Genomic DNA, 21,121 nt, shown 5'->3' on the forward strand with positions numbered 1-21,121 from the left:
CTTTTATTATATATTAAATTTATAAAACACATACACTCAAATGTATACATATATTAGCATTTATTTAGGGGCCATTTTACCCTATGACCTTTCTGCCTATTTTCCTATCATAACAATACTGTTTTAATTCCTGTATCTTTGTCATACATTTTGAGATCTGATGACAAAAGCCCTCACTTGTGGTTATTCTGACTCAAGGTTTTTAGATGGAAATAAACAAGAGAAGCAAAGTCAAAAGTCAAATAACAGACTGACAGAAAATATTTCCAGTGTATATGACAGAAAAAGAGCCGACATCCCTAATACATAAGCAGTTTTTAAAAAAGACCCCCAAACCTCCAGAAAAACAGAAAAGCCATGAAAAATCAATCTACTAAAAAGATACATCTATGAAAAGATGTTCAACTTTTCTTATACTAAACAGAAAGGTAAACTATAATTACACTGATATACCATTTCTCACCTAGAAGACTGATAAATATTCAAAAGCTTGACACTGCCCTCAGTTGGTAAAGCTATGGGGAAACAGGCACTCTTGTTCATAGCTGGTGGAAATGCAAATAGTACAAGCCCGGTGGCCGGGAATTTGGCAATATCTAACCAAACTATTCATGCATTTATCCCTCCACCCAGCAATGCTACTTTTAGGAATTTACCCTGAAGACATTTCTCCAACCGTATGAAAATACCCATGTACAAGGTTATTCGTTGTAGCATCATTTGTATTTGTAAAATACTGGAACCTATTTCAATGCTCAAACATCGACAATTGATTGAATAAACTATGGTACACACACGAAATGATATTATGTGAAAATGAATGAGTACTGTTAGTTCAGTGAGTTGGTATGAAATAAATTCCAGGATATACTAAGTTAAAAAAAAGGCAAAGCACGTGAAAATTTATGGTATATTGCCTTTTTGTTTAAGAAAGAAGGAAAAGTGTATGTGTGTGTGTGTGTGTGTGTGTGTATTTCTGCTTATTTTCTTTTTAAGTAACACAAGAAAAATAAACCAGAAAACAATGAAATTGGCCACTTACAGGAGGGAGGGGAGGGAGGAAGGGACATGGGGGAGAGTGACACCTCTGTGAGTAAACCTTGCTATAGAGTTTTGTCTTTTAGGAAGTATGCTAATGGTCTATATATTAAAAAAGTACAATAAAAGTTAACAAGAAATTAAAAAAAAAAAGCTGAATGCAAATGGAAACAGATGAACCCAACTGTATTTCAAATGAATAAACTAACAGCCCTGGGGACAGAGAAATAATCCAAGTAACTTTGGAACACTGACTATATACTACAAGTAGGGAAAAGAAAAGACCAACCAAGATTGTGTTCTTTTTAGTAGATTTGTTTTGTATAGGGGTATAGGTACAGTGATTCTCAAACAACTCTATGTGTATTGTAGGACTGAACAAATGAGTAAATGTGTCGATATTTTGGGAGCCAGAGTTTTCACCGTGGCAGGGGAGACGGAAGTATGGAATTGGGAAAAGCAAGCAAGAACTCCACAGGGTTGGATTGGAATTGGAGGTATTAGTACCAACTCATAATTGAAGAAACCACACACACACACATACTACTTAGCTTTGTTCTTTCCAAGGGACTAGAAGCAAAGATTCCAACTATCGCCAAGTATACTTAGTGCCCAACTCATTCCCCATTAAAAGGAACTAGGGCTCCTGGGACAAATGACTGATTCCAGGGCTAGGGCAGGAAAGATACAAGATTAGCTTGGAACATTCTGTTGTGCCAGAAAGTGCTCATAAGATGATGGGATCATGTCAAAAAGACACAGGAGCCAGCCTGAACTAGCCCCCACTGGCTAAATCTGGGACAGTTTGAGTACCACAGTAAATGAAGACTGTAATGAGTTATAATCTATTGAATAAAACAGGAACGTCTAAGTCCATATTGTTAACAAAAAGATGAATGAATGAAAAAAATGAATGGGGGAAAAGCTGACAAATGTAAAGAAGTGGTGGAATTGAAAAAAATCATAATTTTGTATCATCTATTACAGTAAAGATTATACACTAGAATCATTAATACTGAATTTATACAAGTTTGATTAAGGTAATAGATAATGTGCAAGGTCTTAAAATGTCATCCCCAGAAGCTAATTAATTACCAGGGGAGGAAAAGTAATTGTAGAGGGTAGAAACCGGACACATCTTGACCAAGTGATAAAACTTAATATTACCAAAGAGAAGCATGTTCACATCACGTACCTCTGGATATGATTCCCTGAGAAGTTCAGGACCTCAGTCACATAACATTCCACCTTAAAAGCGCATTCATTACTAGAATCTAATCATGAGGAAATATCAGAAAAACCCAAACTGAGAAATATTCTATAAAATATCTGGTGTGTATTCTTGAAAAACATCCATGTGATGAAAGACAAAGAAAGGTTGAAGAACTGTTCCAGATTAAAGTGAAATAAAGAGAAACGAAAAGTAAATGCCATACATGATTCTGGAATGGATTCTGTACTGGAAGAAACAAAAATACTATAAAGTACGACATTGGGACACTTGGCAAAGTTAGAATACAGACTGTAAATAAAAGTATTGTTATCAACGTACCGTGGTTACATAAGAAAATATCCTTATGCTTAGGAAATATACACTATTAAGGGGCAAAGGGCATAATGTAGGCAATTCACTTTTGAATGGTTCAGAAAAACATAACATACATATGTACGTATATGCACATGCAGGAGTAGAGGATGATAAAACAAATGTGCAAAATGTTAACAGCTGGTGAATCTAAAGTGGTTAGGGAGATCTTATATTATTCTTGCAATAATTCTTTAAGATTGAAATTATTTAAAAATAAAAACTTAAAAGAAAACATGGCAATAGGAAATTTTAGATATTTTTGCCTATTTTTCCAGATGAACTTTAGAATCATCCTGTCCATGGTTTGCATTGGTAATTTTACTGGAAGTACACCTACATGGTGTTTTGACAAGAAGTAACATCATTATATTAGTATTTCCAAATAGGCACATGAAAACTCTCACCATGTATTCATATCTTTTATTTCCCTTATTAGTATTTAAATTTGCCTTTGTTATCAATCCCTGAACATTACTGTTTACTGTCTTGTTGAATATACTTTGCTGCTATTCTGTGTGTCCAGTAATCTTATTGTAATAGTTTTTCCCAGTTGATTCTCTTGGGATTCCTAGGTAATTATATCTTATGCAGTCGAAAAATTTGTTTTCATTTTTAAAGTTTTCATCCTTTCTCCCCACAATAGAGTGGTGGTGGCAAGAGTGTTGTTTCACATTTTAATGTGAATATCATCTGTGTTTTAATATCAACTATGAGAAATTTGTTGGTTTGAAATGGATATTTAAAAAAATCTTATTAGTGATGTGTCTTTCCAATTCTAGTTTTCTAAAAGTTTCTACAATGAAATTAATTTTTTTTTACCAAATGCTGTTTCTGTATCCAATAAGATAGTCATGTTTATTTTTCATTTTGATGTATTTTATATTTTAATAGTAGATTCCCAAATAGTAAAACAACACTTCATGCCCGAAAAAATCTCGACGTGATCATGTTGCACTTAAAAAATATACTGCATGATTCTCCTGGATAGCATTTGATCTATGATTGAGGTATCTTAGTCACAGGTGAGATTAGTCTACAGTTTTATTATTATGTTATCTTTATCACATTTTAGTATCAGGCTTACATTAAGCCTGAGATGGATTTTTTCTTTTATGTTAATAAAAAAGCATCTTGGGTCAAGTGACATTGTTCATATTGCTTACTGAGTAGGAATCATTATGTCTTTAGAAAACTAGGTAGTAAGAATCCTTGTAAATAATTTTTTACCCATTCTGGGTCATCTCTATATAATTTTAACCTTTGGGAAAAGGAGTTTGTCGATCAACATTAGTGCTATATAAAACAAACAGTTCTGTCGTCTCTGGAGTGAAGGGAATCCCTCTAAAGGAGGCATTATCAGTACATAAATGGCAGCACAGCAGTTCAGGCTCCTAAGGTTTAAAATCCATTTAAGTGGACTCAGATAAGTGTTATTATTTTTTAACAAGACCTCAACTTAGCTGTGTTTATTTTCAGACTCAGCATTCACCTGGACTTCTATATTGGAGTAAGTTTCGGAATTTAAATCAATTAATTAATAATAAATAAATTAAATTTAACTTTTTATTTGGAATAATTTCAGATTTGTAGAAAAGTTGCAAAGGCAGTACAGAGCGTTCCTGTATACGCTTCACCTAGCTTCTCCTGTTAACATCTTACAAAACCATGGCACATTATCAAAGCTAAGAAATGAACATTGGTACAATCTATTAACTACATTATAAGCTTTATTTGGATTTCACTAAATTTTTCCATGAATGTCCTTTTTCTGTTCCTGGACCAAACCAGGATACCACATTGCATCTAGTCCTCTGTTCTGTGAGTTTCTTTATCTTGCCTTGTTTTTTATGACCTTGACAGTTTTGAAGAATATAGAAGAGGGTTTTCTTTTAAGCTAATATATCATTTATACATGACAGTACTTGGCACGTATGAAAGCTGACTGTCTTTTCCTACAGGACCTGTAGCTTCAAGGTTTCAGTTATTTTATTCTCCTGACTTTGGTCACCAAGGGTCCTTATGAAGATTCACTGGCTATTAATTTTAATTTTTGGTTTACCCCTTTTACTTCCAGCTGGCATCTAGTTAAGCTTATAATAACACAGATCAGAGGTCAGCAAACTACTGCCCACAGTCCAACTCTGGCCCACCACATGACTTTGTAAATAAAGTTTTATTAGGACACTGCTACACCCATTTGTTTCTGCACGGTCTGTGGCTGCTTTCACTCTCCACTGGCAATGTTGAGTAGCTGCAACAGGGACTGTATGGCCTGCAAACTCTATCCTAGTTACTCTTTGTGTGCCTTTACAGAAAAAGGTTGCTGACCCCTGGTATAGATGAATAAAAGGAACCATGTTCTTTGGAAATTAATTGGTACAGTACTATTAAGGGTACAATACTAATAACTAAACTACAAGCTGAGTTTGAATCCTGTTTACTATTAGGTGACCTCAGATGAAGTGTTTTACCTTTTTGAGCCTCAGTTTCCTCATCTGTAAAATGAGAACACCATTAGCTACTTCTCAAGCTTAACCAATGTAGGTAAACAACTTCCCACAGTGGTAAGCCCCCAATAAGGGGAGACCATTATTATTACTTTTATTAACAGTAATTCTTAAAATGTTTTAATTCTTATACTTCTGCTTCACATTACCTTTCACATCTCTGTATTTTCATGTTATTTTCTATTTTCATGCACTACTGTTTTCAAGCCCAAACTGCTACCTTTAAGCATTATCCTTCCTTCTGTACTAAAGAATTGCTCAAGTTTTTATTGAATGTGTTATCCCAGAATAAAACTTAATGTCAGAATAGGGACTGAAATATCATTACAGTTGTATCTCAAAGGAAGTGAACATGTTGAAATGATTCAGAATACACTGTTTTAGGATAAACTGGTCTCCAAAATGCTCAGATGCATTGCTATACTTCCTTTTTATTGGAACTTTATAAAAAAAGTTGGCAGTTCATCCATTTGGATCAGAATGGAGACAAGGATGTTGAGAAAGGGTTCTCATGAGATTTGAGGAAACACACACATGTTCACTCATACAACAAACTGTTTCCAGTGAACATACAGGCAGCCAACAGTGCTTCTCAAACATGAAGGAATAACAAGAAGAAATGTCTCTTTCTAGCTTCTTTAAATTGGTACTTATTCTATTTTTCCTTATTTACTTTTATAAACATACACCTTCCAGAATGAAGAAATTATACGTCTAGTGAGTACTGCACACCAAATGATCTGAAAGAGAATGTCCACATAGTTTGTGAGACACGATTCACACAGATTAAACAGATCTAAATTATCTTCAGTAAATGTCACTCTCTGGGCACACTCAACAGTTTTGTCTACGTTTTTGTGTATGTCTGTACTTCTAAAGGAAGTTACTCCTACTCCCATACATAAAAATGCATAACATATGTGCGTACAATCTGTGGTTCCATGCTTCCAACTGTGATGTCACCATTCACGCTGACAATTAGCTCTGCATATATTAGGAGACTAATGTACCGACCAATCTCACGGTCACTGTCAGTGACAGAGGAAGAAGCTCATAAATAAGTGTTCTTCCTTTGACACTTGAGCCAAACAGTCTCCTCTGGTTTCTACAGATGTGATTTATTTGCATAATTTCTTTCCTTTAAACATTTTTTAATAGCAAAAGAAAATGCATTCTGTCTAAGTGCTTGGGTATGCGTGCCTGGTTAACATTTCCAGTTTCAATATTTCCTGAGAGGAAGTCATTCAAAGTGTGTTATCTAAACAACTCTAATAGGTCTAATCCAGGAAACTATCAGGGTTTTACTGTTCATAATACCATTCAGAATTAATACCCCAAGGTCAAGCAACATTTTAAAACACTGACATAAAATTTTACACACATACACATACTCTCTCTCCCTACCTCTTCTGTTTCTCTCTGTCCCTGGTGACTGGCAACCTGTTCCCTAAGAATAGTTGTTTTAAAGATAAAACACGTAACAGAGGTTAAAATCTCAACTCTTGACAAAAAAAATCAGGATTGATCTGATTAATATTTGGTTAAATAGACAATATTTGATTAATATTAGATCATTTCCCCCCGAACTTCGATTTTTGTAACTCTTTCTTTTGGGAAAATGGCAGAAAATGAGAAAGAAAGGGCATGAAGAGTTAAGACAAATGTCAATCCTGAGTGTTTTATTTTTTTAAACAGGAAATAGGGCAAGGATGACAAGTACAACGGCCATGATTTAATTTGTGACGGCGCAGCCGAGGGCTTGCCAACTGGTAGTTTTTCAGAGGAGGTCTTGAAACCTCAGATGACGAAAAAAGCACTGGGGCTGTCTTCAAACACTGAAATAATTAGCCTCACCATTGTATCCAATTTTATCATTCTGAATGACTCTTGAAAATAAATGACATCTGACTCATGGTAAGGAAAAGATGAATTTTTTAAAAACTGGAAAATACAAATAAAAACTGGCTACTTCTAAATTCATTCACTCTTCATTTTTAAAATTCATTCTTACATCTGACAAAATTCAGGTTGCGTACTAATCGGTAATTTCTGATCTCTCTGAAATGTAGCCAAGAACAAGGTAGTGAACTAAAGGCCTCTGAGCAAGCAAAAAGATGTGATATTAGGGCTTATGGAGAAGACTTTAAGGACCTTAAGGGTACCTACTCCCATCTAACTAAAACTCTATCCAGCTTGGTTACCAGTTTCCAGCCCACAGCGGAATAGAAGTGGAAATCAACACTGGAAATACGGACTGTTAAAGCAGGTATTCTAACAAACATAAGAGGCAACAAACAATTTAAATGAGACCATAAAGCACATAATTCTCAGGGTTGTAGGGTCTCCCCATATAAAGGTAAAAGTCATACACATCAGGAGATGAGGATAAGTTTAAATTTTGTTCCAGTACTTCTCTTTCGGATGATAGAAAGTACAATACATTTTAAGAAACGGAAAGAAAATTACAGTCATTTTGGACAGGATTTTTGTTATAATTCACAGCTACCCCAAAAGCTGGCTACCTAGAACTACTCACGCTCTAAAGGCTCCACAGAGGTAGAAAATGCCAGAGCAAATGATCCTTATCCGCTGTGAAGAATCAGAGGAATAAAACACCTGTCTGACATCATTATAAACTTACAGCATGAGGATTCCTTTTCTGAATGGTCAAGACAGAAACCAGGAATGGTATTTTTCTTATTTTTTTTTTTCTCGGTACGCGGGCCTCTCACCTTTGTGGCCTCTCCCGTTGAGGAGCACAGGCTCCGGACATGCAGGCCCAGCGGCCACGGCTCACGGGCCCAGCCGCTCCACGGCATGTGGGATCCTCCCGGACCAGGGCACAAACCCGCGTCCCCTGCATCGGCAGGCGGACTCTCAACCACTGCGCCACCAGGGAAGCCCCAGGAATGGTATTTTAAACTAGGAATGATGTGACCACCGCGACTCAACTATACTCTTAGTATAAGAATAAAACAAAACAACCAAAGAACTCAGTCCCACTATTTTGTATTACTCTACAGGACGAATATAGGATGGCCCATGCACACAGAATAAAGTCTAGTCATATGCTGTTTTTGCCTTTTAAAAGACAAACGTGATCAGAAAGATGGCAGAGAGTAAAATAATTATGACAAGAGTTAGAATCAAGAGCCGCCCAAATGCTTTCCATTAATGTATCTCCAAGGCCTTGTCTGTAGTGTGTTCTGTTAAAATGAGTCAAGGAAGTAACATGACATATGTTTAATTTGTTAACTATCTTAGGTATGGAAACAAAGTACAGTCTAACTGGCTGGCAGAGGGGGAAGATATTTATTTCTTCAGCACTTTTTCAGATGGCAGCTTTAAAAAGGGGAATGAATATATTAAGATAAAAGGCACACAGATTGCCTCAAATCTACGGCTTGGGGGAAAAGCTGGCTGATTCTCAGTAAGTTAGAAGCCTTGGAAAAAATCCAAAGTTCAGCATCAAGTTGCAGGAAACATATTAAACTTTAGAACTCTTGCTTATTTATTCAATGATGCATTTTGGCTACTTCCTTGTGTCTTTACCACTGCTTCAAGCAACAATGCAAGAACCCATCTTGTTTCTCTGTGAATACTGGTTAATACTTTAAAAAAATTCTGGGTTAATATGTTACAGTAGCATTTTTGAAGGGGCTCATTTTGACATGTGCTATCTAATTAGAAACTGTACCACTGCTGATAGAAAGCATCAAGTTAACTTGTAGGATTTTATTTCTGAAATATTGGCAACATACTCTGGAATGATGTAAGATTTAAAAATCGGCACATATAACATTCAGAAAGTTGCCAAATCCTGTGTGTCAGACCATAAGCATTTCAGAAATATGAAAGACGGAAGGATCTGGCTAGGCAATAATTATTGAATATGTTTATTTAGATTTTTTAAAAAAGAAAATGAATTTACCGTGCAAGCTATAGTGTCAATGTGAAAGGATTTTCTGATCATAATCACGGGCCTTATCTCAAATCCACAGACAGAATATGAGGGAGTAAAAGGATGACTGGATTGAATTAGGGGACCTGGCTTTGCAGCTAAGTTGTTTTGTGGTTTTGTACGTATCAATGAAGTTGGCTGACATCTGTTTCTTAGTTTCCCTATTTATTTAAAGAAGGAGTAGGACAAAGCAATGTGTAAGGGCCTTTCCAGGTCTAACATCTGATGATTATCAAAACTCAGAGCCTATACATTTCCTAGTCCTGCTGGATTATTTATAACAGTTTGTCACTTTATTCTGGGTCACGTTTCTCAGTACTGAGAAGCTCAGCTATCACTCAAGTTCTCTGAATCTTACACGATTTTTTTTCCCTATTAAAAAAAGTTGATCCTGAGATCCTTTGCGCTACACTCCAGCAGCTCTGCCGTGAGGCACTGCCACCCCTGCCAGCGCCAAACCCAGTTAGCAGGAGCCGATTCGCAGGTGACAGGACTGTCAGCTGAGCTCTGACCCAGCCACAGGGTAATGGTTCTTACCAGGTCTGTGTGGGCTGAAGCAGCGACTACATTCCACATTTGGCCCAAATCTCACAGTTCCTGAGTGGGGCACTTTCCCCAGCTGAGACAATGCAAACTTGTTATTCTGCCTCCGGGGAAATCTATGCTGGAACAGCTGAAAGCCTGGACCTCACTAACTGGAACGAAAATAGCAACGTTATAGCATCCAGATTGCCGCATTTGGGCTCCCTAGGACTGGGGAGCAGTCATTTTAATGTAGAAAGCTTGTGCCTGAGGGCACTGAAAGCAGGAAGCCTCCTCCCCACTTTACGAGAGCTGCAAGCTACCCAGTGCCAAATCCAAGGCTGCCCTTTCTTCCCGCTCTCTCCGCAAATGTCACAGGAAAGACAGACTTACATCAAGGCTTAATTTGTTAGTCATTAGTTTGATGGCAGAAAATACACGTGTGGGAACATTTCTCATTATTACTGGGCTGGGTTTGAGAGGCTGGAAGACATGTAAAATAATTCACTAGGTACTGGCATAATAAGTCTCCAACAAAGTATCTGAGGTGAAAGGGTATTCTGAAACAGCAACACACATATACTCTGTTCTAATATTTAGTCACAGAGTATAAAGTACTAAATAAAGAGTAAGTGAAATCATCTGTGCTGGGAAATTTTTTTAAAATGTGAAACTTCATTTAGTTGGATTTTATGTTTTGAATCAGGGGTTGGCAAACCTCTTCTTACAGGGCCAGAGAGTAATAATTTCAGGCTTGTGGGCCATATGGTCTCTTTTGCAACTACCGGACTCTGCCCTTGTTGTATCATGAAAGCAGCCACAGACAACACTAAGTGTAGGGGGATGGCTGTGTTCCAATAAAACTTTATTTGCAAGACAGGTGCCTTCCCCCAAGATTGTAGTTAGCCAGCCCCTACATGAGACGCTTGCAAAGCACATGAATGCATTGCTTCATTTAACTCTCACGACAAATCTATGATTTGTCCATTTTGCAGGTGAGGACACCTGGGGTCATGTGACCTGCCCAAGGTCACAGTCAATGCCTGGAGCTGGTGTCTGACCTCAACTCTGAATCCAGAGCCTGAGCTACGATACACAGTCTGACATGCTCTTTAGATAATGGGCAACTTGTTTAAAGAAAGAAGTCGGGCTGAAAACTGTTGGTGCAGCTATTTTTCTTATTAAAGGGTAGAGGACTGAGCCTTCGGTTGGAATGACCAATTCAGAACTAAGACATCTTCTGACTTTGAAAGTAAACATGAGAACAGAGACAGCTGATGAAAAAACTAAAAGAGGTAATTGAGAAAATGCCTATTACAGTTAAAAACAAATAGGTAGGAAAGCAGGTAAACAAAAACAAAATTCTTACCATGGAAACCAAAAACTGGATGTTATTAACAGAGGGAAAAAGTGGTGAATGAGGCAGGTGACTGCTGTTCTAAAAACATCGAATGCCATCAGCTTAGGAGGGATTGGAGGAAATGGACAAAATGATCAGCAAGAGGTTACCTGCCCACATATTCTTTCATTTTCTTGACCTTCTTGTCTCCCATTTTCTGTTCCTCCCACCTCAGTTGCCTATTTAGATTTGAAATACAGCTACCCCTATCATTTCCTATATTACTGCCTCAAGTTTAATTTCAAGGACTTGACGCTCTGCCACTCTCCTATTTTGCACATCACTTCCTTAAACAAATCCACATCAAAAGTTCCTTAACCCTGTCAGGATCTCCAATTTTCATTGGGGTTACACGTCTTGTATTCATGGCCCGTTGCTACCTGCCACTCCAGGGCACTTCATCTGTGCCTTTGCTCATCTCTGTTACACTGCCTGGTAGAACCCAACTCTGACTATATACCCAACTCTCCAGCTGAAGATGGCTGGAAGAAAAAAGGGTTAGTGCTGAGTAATCTCACTTGAAATTTACTTTGACAAAACCGTGGGACCACCCTACTATACTTCCCTGGTTAACTGTTTTCTGGGTCTCTGAGCTGATTATTATTTCCTTCCTCTCAAAGCTTCTAAAGGCTCCCATTTTGCTAAGTTTAATGGTTAGTTCCCAATGCTTATCTAACTCAATCACTAAGCATTTGACACAATTGCCCATTCTTCTTTGAAACGCTATTGTCATTTGGCTGCAGGGATATCACATGCTCTGCTGTCTTTCTGCTACTCCTTTCTGCCTCCTCTAGACCCCAGTACTGGAATGCTCCAGGGCTCAGTCCTCAGATCTCCTCTCTTAATCTAGACTCTAGGTTAGGCTTTCTCAACCTTGGCACTCTGGATGTTTTTGCTGGATAATGCTTTGTTGGGGGGCTGTCCTGGGCATTGTAGGATGTTTATCAGCATCTCTGTCCTCTGTTCACTAGACACCAGTAGCACCCATCCCTTCCCCAAGCTGTGACAATCAAAATTGTATCCAAACATTGTCAAATGTCCCTGGGGGGTGGGGGGATCACCCTTGGTTGAGATGTAGGTGAACTCAGCTAGCCCCATGACTTCAAATGCCACCTAGGAGCTGATAAGCCCCAAATATATATTACACCCCAAGCCAGACCCTGCCCCAAGCTCCGGACTTGTATATCCAAATGTCTTCTCTATTGCTTTATTTGGAGGTAGTGTTTGTATCTGCTTATTTATTCCCTGCCTCCCCAATAGAATGTAATCTCCGAGCAGGCAAGGATTTACTTATTCAGTATTTACCCCCAGTGCCTAGAACAGGGTGGGCCATGTAGTACGTGCTCAAAATATATTTGCTGCTTAAAGAATTAAACGTTTAACATATATTAACTCATTTCACGCAGTTAATCAATGATGGGACAACTGGGCAGATCATTTGTAAACACATCAAGTCATCTTTTTTTTTTTTTTTTTTTTTTTTTTTGCGGTACGCGGGCCTCTCACTGCTGTGGCCTCTCCCGCCGCAGAGCACAGCCTCCGGATGCGCAGGCCCAGCAGCCACGGCCCACGGGCCCAGCCGCTCCGCGGCATGTGGGATCTTCCCAGACCGGGGCACGAACCCGTGTCCCCTGCATCAGCAGGCGGACTCTCAACCACTGCGCCACCTGGGAAGCCCCAAGTCATCTTTTAAAGACATATTTTCTTTAATTCAAGATAAAAGGAATACATTATTTTGAAATAAATATGTAAATAGTACTAATACTATCCATTAAATTTTAGATAAAATTTTGCTATAGTCTTGAAAATAACAAAACTAGTTCTTATTCTTTCAATACTTTTGTTTTACTCTGTATTCTTATCATGCTTCATTTCAATTTGCACTTGTAACTATATATGAATATATGTGCATAAATATATATTTCTTTATTTCAAATAATAATTGTGCCTTTTGAATATCATGATGCCAGTTAGCTGCTAATTCTTAACTGTAAGTCATTTCTATAGTTGTTTAGCCTCTTGGTCTAATTTACACTGTATCTGAAGCAGAGAGAAGAGGCTGAATTTTCCAAGGAGGTTTGAATTCTCCTATCTTGTAAAAAATTGCTTGCTGGATAATAGCTATATTTATATAATATTTCATATTCCATTATATTTAATAATATTTGTAACAGCTATAGTTATGAATAGGTTGTACTGTTTTTCATTTTTTCTCTCCCTCTCCAGGAGAAGTAATAACCAAGCACAGCACTTCCTTGCCCCCAATTAGGTCTCACATTAAGCTCTGCATATATGTTCGTGTACATTATAATCAATTTTTAAAGAAGACCATGGCATCCAACATTTTCTTTTAAAATCCAGGCAGTATCCAGGCATCCTTCCCCCAAATCTCCTCGGTTTATTTATTTACGTGGGTGTTTACTCACTAAGCACACAGACTTTTGTGTATATCTCTGTAAATTTCTTGAGGTTCCTTTATCGAGTCTTCTTGGAATAGCATTGAAAGACGACTTAAGTGATGACATCTTACAACTTTATGAGTGATAGACTAGAGATATTAAATATTTATGTATGCATAGCACAGAACTCAACCCAAATCCAAGCAGCTCTATGGATGCTATAAGCTTCTACCCCGTACACTTATCTGTAATATCCACAATTACACTGACATATTTTAAAAAGTGTTCAGATTGAAAGGATTTTCTGTTTGGCCTCATTTCAGTGGGGAGTCCAACTGACTTTTTTTTTTTTGCTTTTTAAAAAAATTGTGGTAAAATATACATAACATGAAATTTACCATCTTAACAGTTTTTAAGTACACAGGTCAGTAGTGTTAAGTACGTTCACATTGTTGTGCTAAACTTTTAAATGATATCTCTATTATATACATTTGAATCAATATAGCCAATCATGGTATTCTGTGGGGGAAAAAAACCCCTATCAAAATGTATTAGTTTCAGTATTATTTTTTCATTCATTGCTGGTTCAACACAAATTCACAAACAGCTCTCAGAGGCATCTTTTAAAAATCTTTCATGTAAACAATATGCCACCAAAGACTGAATATTGGATTTTAATACTTGAGGAAATTTAAAAAATCATAAAAAAATTTTATGCTAGATTCCTCATCATTTATCAGCAAACGAAATGTATCAGAAGAGAGTTTTGCAGTATTTGTTTTCTAAACAAAATTTTTTTCATTTAGTTAATTCTAAATGTAAGTTTTAAGGAGAGATCTAAATCAAATCAAGACACTAATGAAATAGGATTTGATTAACTTCTGGCCAACGAATCTTGGAAAGTTTAAAAATGAACACTTTCTCACAAATCTTCAATGTAAACAAATAGAAGCTGTCTTGAGGACTCACAGCCCGGGCCACTGAAGGAGTTAAAAATTGTAAATATTCTGAACATAAGCATAATTTGATGAGTGAAGAACTTTACTAAATACAACATCATTTTAATAATAAAACTAAAGGAAGCAGATTACGGCAGCTGTGTTTTAGAACTGGGGGAAAGAATGACTTCGCTAATTCAATGGGCCGCTTCTCCACTAAGGAAGCTGTCTTGGGCATCTCCCCGCTTCCTGGGAGTGTGGGTGGAGTGACCCACCTGTAAAGACACTTGCGTTCTTGGGCCAAGATACCACGTAGTCTGTTTTTTTCACATAGAGTGGATTTCCAAGAAACTGGCATCTGCTCCCTAAATCTTGAAATATTCAGAGAACAGTGACTCAGTTGGACTTCCTGCTGAAATGAGGTTAAACAGAAAATCCTTTCAATGTGAACACTTTCTCAAATGAGTCTGTAATCGTGGATGTGGCTGAAGAAAGTGCAGTGGCTTTGCAGGCTGAAACAAGGCTGGACCTGGTTGGTGGCATCGCTTCCTGGTTAGTCCCTCTTCTAACCAGACTCTCGTCAAGGAGCTCGCTCACTGTGTAGGAGGGGACAGAACTGTCCCTTTAAGAATGCAAAACCAACACAGCACAGTAAACAGTATTCAGCTTTCCTACGACGAACAAGGATCAATAAGTACCTATTGGGCAACATTCGATACATCAATTTTCCCTCCTTTGTAGACTGATATAGACAGAATGAATACATGCTGATGTCAGGGCATGCTCTGGAAGTCCCTCTTTCTCTCAATAAGTGTTTGGTATTAGATTCACCATATGCCTTTTGCTTGCTCTTACAAGTAGAGCATCTAGCCTCACAGAAGATGTGGCCAAAAAATGGTTACATCTTAGGGAATAAAGTCCAAATTTTAAAAAAGGAAAATAACCTTTGATCTGCCTTAACAGTTATTCTAGCCAAAGATAATGCTAACTAAGTGTAGTAACCTTTGGGGTGGGGGTCAGCTCAGCTACAGCACAGTTCTTACAAGACCAGTTTTGGACATTGATACCAACTCATTAGGAAGATGGAACCTCCTAAGAGGCACAGATGAGCACTTACTGTGTACACAACAACCTGAAAGCTAAATTATCTTAGTGAGGATAAATCTTTGGTTCTTTCAGAACTACCTTCACGTTGAATGTTATTTCCTCCATGACGTACACGCGTTCAGGAAATGCTTTAGCCACCTCCTCCACACTGTTGAAATATTGCACTGGCTCCTTTATATCTCGGTCTTGTTCCAGCAGCTTGAATTGCCCTGAAATATGTGATAAACGGAAGAGATATGAGATGTTTACGTTGGACAGCTGTCACCGTGGCGACAGCATCCCGCTTCCTTACTCCCACTCTTCTCTGTCAAAGGCTTTCTGAGCATTATCATTTAAAAAAAGAAAGTTACCGTGGCAAAAGGTTTTCTTGAACTAGGATATTTATTTAAAAATCAGCTTAAAAATGAAAGCAAACATATTTTTTCTTTTTTTGCTTACTTTCAGAGTTTACTACCAGAGGATCAATAACAAATTTGATGGACGCTTACTTGTAATGTAAACTCAACGTTGAAAACTTAATGTGTTATATAAATGGTTGCTCATGTTGTTTGTAACAGTAAGTCACATTGTCGTTTAGTTGTAATAATGCCCCCCCCCATACATTATATTCTAAAACCAAGGCTGAGAGGCCTGGGGGAACTGATTGTTTTTTAAATGTGCAATGGAATAAACTAATACGTGGACCCTTAGCTTTCACAGATATCTTTGGTTTCAACAATACGCAGGCGATGCTGAGGGCTCAGGAGCTGCTATAATTTGTAATTCTATAGCTTGGCTGCGGCACAAGCGTGGGGCTTGAGACCAAGGGGCCTGGGGCGGGCGCTGGGAGGAGCCCCCTTGCAGTGAGTGAGCCACTCGGCATCTGGAGCAGCACGTAGCTTCCATCTTTCCTTTTTACTACCATGTGTGAAATTCATGAGAGTAGAATATACAATGAAACTATCCATAATTTGGGGGATTTCTGAAGAACTCTGAACATATTCCTAAAAATGTCAAGGCTCTATTATGCTGCTTGGACGTTTTTGGTACTTGTGATACTGCTGCCACATTCTAGAGTAGCTGCTTTCGGTTTAAAATAAAAGACCATATACAGTCAAGTCCATGACGTCATGTTTCTTAGTGGTCATTTTCTGAACACTGTTTACAATATAACACTTGAGAAACTTGAAAAGGAATGAAAAGCTATTATGAGGCAGATCTCTCTGCATGCGTCCACGGGGCATCAGGCAGAAACAGGGAAACTTTCATACTTTCAACACATTTTCTTTAAAGCATCTACTAGGTGGAGGCATTATTCTAGATGCTGGAGATAAATCAATCAAGAGACCAGATAAAAATCTCTGTCCTTTTGAAGCTTACACTGAAGTGGGAGACAGAGGATAAATACAATCAATCAGTAGAATATATGCCAGAAGGTGAGAAGTGCCATTAAAAATAGGGTGAGGGGGTTGGAGAGTGCAGGGTGGCCAGAGTAGGCATGGCTGAGATAGTGACTTTGATGTAGCTGGGCAGTGAGTTCTTAGAGCTCTAAGCACACGCAACAGTCTACACAGAAACCCTGAGGCGGATGGGTTGGTGCGTCTTTGGCATGCTGTGGCTGGAGTGGGGTGAGTAGAAGCTAAGAAGGAAGAGAAAGAAAGTCAGAGAAATAACAGGTGGTTTAGGTCGTCCACAGCTTTGCAGAACTGTGGTTCTTCATCTGAGTGCGATGGGGAGCCACCTGGGGGTGTCTAAGTGCAGAAGGGGCGATTTAACCAATGTTACAGAAGAATCATTCTAGTTGCCGTGTTGAGGACACGCTGTAAAGGTGCCAGGCATAGAAGCCCAGACACCAGTTAGGAGGGCCCTGCAATCATCCAGGTATGAGACGGCCGGGGTTTGGAAGCAGTGAGGAATGTGGCCTGAGCGGCTAAGGAACAGAGCTGCCACTAACTGAGATGGGCAGGTCTGGAGGGGTAAGATGAGGAGGTAAGATCAGGAATTCAGTCTGGACAGGTTACGTCTATTAGACATAGAAACGGAGATATCCCGAAAGCTCTTAGATGGATACATAAGTGTGGATGTCAGGAGAAAGGTCTGGCTGGAAATAGTAACTCTGGGCGCCACTGGAACATGGATGATATTTAAAGCCATGACTTTTTTTTTTTTCTTTTTGAGGTACGCGGGCCTCTCACTGCTGTGGCCTCTCCTGTTGTGGAGCACAGGCTCCGGACGCACAGGCTCAGCGGCCATGGCTCACGGGCCCAGCCTCTGGGCGGCACGTGGGATCTTGCCGGACCGGGGCACGAACCCGCGTCCCCTGCATCGGCAGGCGGACTCTCAACCACTGCGCCACCAGGGAAGCCCAAAGCCATGACACTTTAATGATGACAACCACGGTCTCAAGTGTAGACTGAGAAGAGGTCCAAGGTTTGAGTTCTGGGAGACTAAGGACTGGCCAGGAAAACAAGAGAAAAATCCATAAGTGCTACATTCTAGAAGCCAGGTGATTCGAGTGCCTCAAGGAGAAGAAGCGGGAGTGACATCAAATGCTGTGTACAGGACTGTGAAACGAGACTGAGAACTGTTGGATTTAGCAGCTTGTGTTTAACTGGGGATTTTGATACGAGCAGTGGAATAGCTGGGCCAAAGCTTGATTGAACCTGAGAGCCTGAGAAAGGAGAGCTGGGAATAACAAGAATGGACAGCAGGTGATGTTTCGGGGAGTTCTGTGATGAGGGGACAAGAGACACTGAGTAGTAGCTAAAGGGAGGAAGTGGGATGGGGCCCAGAGAGTGTTTTTGTTTCCTCAGTACGATGGGAGAAGTACCAGCATGTTTGATGCTGATGGGAATGACGCACAGATGATGAGCAAGATTACTGGAGCACATCCTTGAGGACATGGGGGGACATCAGAGTGGAGGAGCTGGCCTTCAACGGGAGTTCATCTGTGGCAGGTTCAGTGGGACCTGGGGGAAGCTCCCTCTTATTGCTTCAATATTTCCAGCAAAAGTGGGAAGGAAGGCATCAGTTGAGAATAAAGTTGAGAGAGGAGGTGTTGGAGGTTAAGGAAAGAGGAGAAGATTGTAAAAAGTCCAGTGAGGGCTTCCCTGGTGGCGCAGTGGTTGAGAGTCCGCCTGCCGATGCAGGGGACACGGGTTCGTGCCCCGGTCCGGCAAGATCCCACATGCCGCAGAGTGGCTGGGCCCGTGAGCCATGGCCGCTGAGCCTGCGCGTCCGGAGCCTGTGCTCCGCAACGGGAGAGGCCACAACAGTGAGAGGTCCACGTACAGCAAAAAAAAAAAAAAAAATCCAGTGAGAATGAATACCATAATATGTCTGGTGGGCAGCCCTAAGTTCCCACTTGAGGTTAATGGTCAGCATTTGAAAATGAAACCAAACACTCTAGTTGTGTGTTTTCCTCTAGCCAATGTATGACGCCCGGGGGCTGGCGTGAAGCAGGTAGAGATTTGGATTCAGCCAATTGCCAAGTGAGTACGAGACGTGAAAGAGGGACAAAGCAGGCAGGATGTATGCAAGGGAGTTCACGGAGCTTGAGCTGGACCCAACATCTTGGGAAGGAGGGAAGAGGATGAAAATAATCATGGGATCAACGGATGGCAGGTTCTGACGGACTTGATTTCCGTGTCCTGGAGGAGTGAGCTCGAGAACCAGGCAGAGGAGAGAGGTCAGAGAGTGGTATGTATGCGACTGAGATCACGGAGGGATGGAGTTGTTGGCGATGCTGTGGTCGAGGGGGCGACCATGGGAGGTAAGCATTGTGGTGGTGAGAAGCTAAAGGAACTGAGAAGCCAGGGGTATCAAATGAATCATACAGGTAAGCACTGAAATCTCCAAGGGTGAGGAGAGAAGCACTGCTGGGGAGAACGGCAGTGAGCCAGGAGCGAGAACCATGGAGAAATGAGGGAGGAATCCTAGGCTTGGTAGAGAAATGTACCAACAATGGGGGAGCAGGGGATGCTGTCTGATGACAAGAGATTTACAGCTGAGTTTTTAGGGAGCAGTGAAGGTCAGGGTAGCAATGAAGACCATAGAGACACTTATATCCCCTCAACTCTGGGGCAAAAAAAAAAAATAGAGCTACCACCTGAGAGGCCTTCAAGGAAGCAGTGTTTTCAGGGCATATGCAGATTTGGGTTTTAACAAAATGAAAGTAATTTCAGAGGAGGGTTTAAGGATGTAGGGCTTTTGCTAGCGATGAACCTTGATGGAAGCATTTTCAAGAGTTAAAGGATAGGTGATGAGGACAAAATAGAGGATGCACCTAGACATAACAGCTCATGTACTTTTTAGAAAATGTAGAGGGATGAATAACACATTTGAAAATACAAAATACGTTGGATTGTACCTTTTTCATAAAAAACAATTTTTAAAACATCAAAAAGATTATGGCAATCTCAATACTACTTATTTAAACAAATTCTGCCAAATTAAACTTTTCATTTGTCATTATTCTACTTAGTCTATGTACAAATTTTTAATAACTGGTTTATCTACAGTTTTATACTATTTCTTTCTGTATTTTCCTACATTTTCCCACGTGATGACACTTACAGTACTTGCATAGCACTTAATAATGGACTTAACTATTTTTCTATTCTTACATGGTCAGTCTGAGTTTGGCACGTGCCTAATGTAAGTGGGAACTCTGCCATGTACACGTTTTATGACGCTGGCAAATTACTAATCCGGCTGAGCCTTGCTTCCTTGCCTGTAAAGTGGGGACACTTCATAGGGCTGCTGTGGGGATTAAGTGAGATGATGCAAAGTACTCAGCACAAGTAGCCGCTCAGCAACTCTGGGCTCCCTTCCCTCTTCTGCAAAGAGATTTTCTTTTGTCTTCTGGCTCACATTTTAGGGATAAATTTTCTAGTGTGAGGTTATTAAATCAAAGAATAATACACAATTCCTTATGTTTACCATGCACAGCTGTATTTTTTTCCAAAATACCAAAACCAATTTATATTTCTATGAATAGGCTACATGCCTCCTAGTTGGGGCACAATCTTGCCAGCACTATTTTTTCCATTAGACAATTCAATGCATATTAAAAAGCATCTCTTTCCTGTATTAATCTGCATCTCTTTGAAGATCAGTGAAGCTAAACATTTGAATTTTTCTTGTACAAACGACTATACAAATATATGATAAATATATTTGACACAGTCTACATTTCTTTTCACTTCTAGAGACATCTAAGGGCCTGTTGCATATTTATACTTGGAAGTCCCATTAGCACCAAATTCAACATGTCTAAAGTCAATAGGTACTTGATAAATGTGTAATAAATATAGTCCTGGAATTAGCAAACAATGAAGCAATGCATAAGTAACTGCAGGTTTTCAAAGTTATAAATAAAAGGTGAACTACATTACTATACACAAGGTTTGTTTCTGAACTACAGATGAATGTTTTCACTCAACAGAGAAAGAAAGCAATGGTGTACTTAAAAATCATTCAAATCTGAATAAGGTACAGAACCTCAAGACATATTTTTCAGGGACCAATCCAACCAAAGAACAGATTAGATAAGCAACTGGAACTATCTTCCAGGATGAAACAGTCTTTCAGCACCAGGATGTAATACACAAGGGGAAAAAAGTAGTCACCAGTGAGTAAGAGTTCAAATTTATGGGTCCATTTGGTGGGAATACCCAGAATC

At 39.3% G+C, this 21,121-nt stretch overlaps 1 protein-coding gene across 9 annotated transcripts in view; it reads right to left on the reverse strand.

Moving 5' to 3' along the window:
- Positions 1–21,121, reverse strand: part of GAREM1 (GRB2 associated regulator of MAPK1 subtype 1) — a 208,176-nt gene that overhangs the window by 42,326 nt on the left and 144,729 nt on the right. For 6 of the 9 annotated variants that reach the window (XM_089895052.1, XM_022586917.3, XM_022586915.3 and 3 more), the window contains one exon: positions 15,538–15,668. The exons of the other annotated variants lie outside the window; for them this stretch is intronic. In XM_089895052.1, the coding sequence (XP_089751178.1) occupies positions 15,538–15,668 (131 nt within the window). The remainder of the gene's footprint in view (positions 1–15,537; positions 15,669–21,121) is intronic. 9 annotated transcript variants of the gene reach the window in all.

Source organism: Delphinapterus leucas, chromosome 14 (genome assembly GCF_059928025.1).
Source record: "Delphinapterus leucas isolate spDelLeu-1000000601 "Yukka" chromosome 14, BTC_Dleu_Yukka2, whole genome shotgun sequence".
In the NCBI taxonomy this organism is placed as follows: domain Eukaryota; kingdom Metazoa; phylum Chordata; class Mammalia; order Artiodactyla; family Monodontidae; genus Delphinapterus; species Delphinapterus leucas.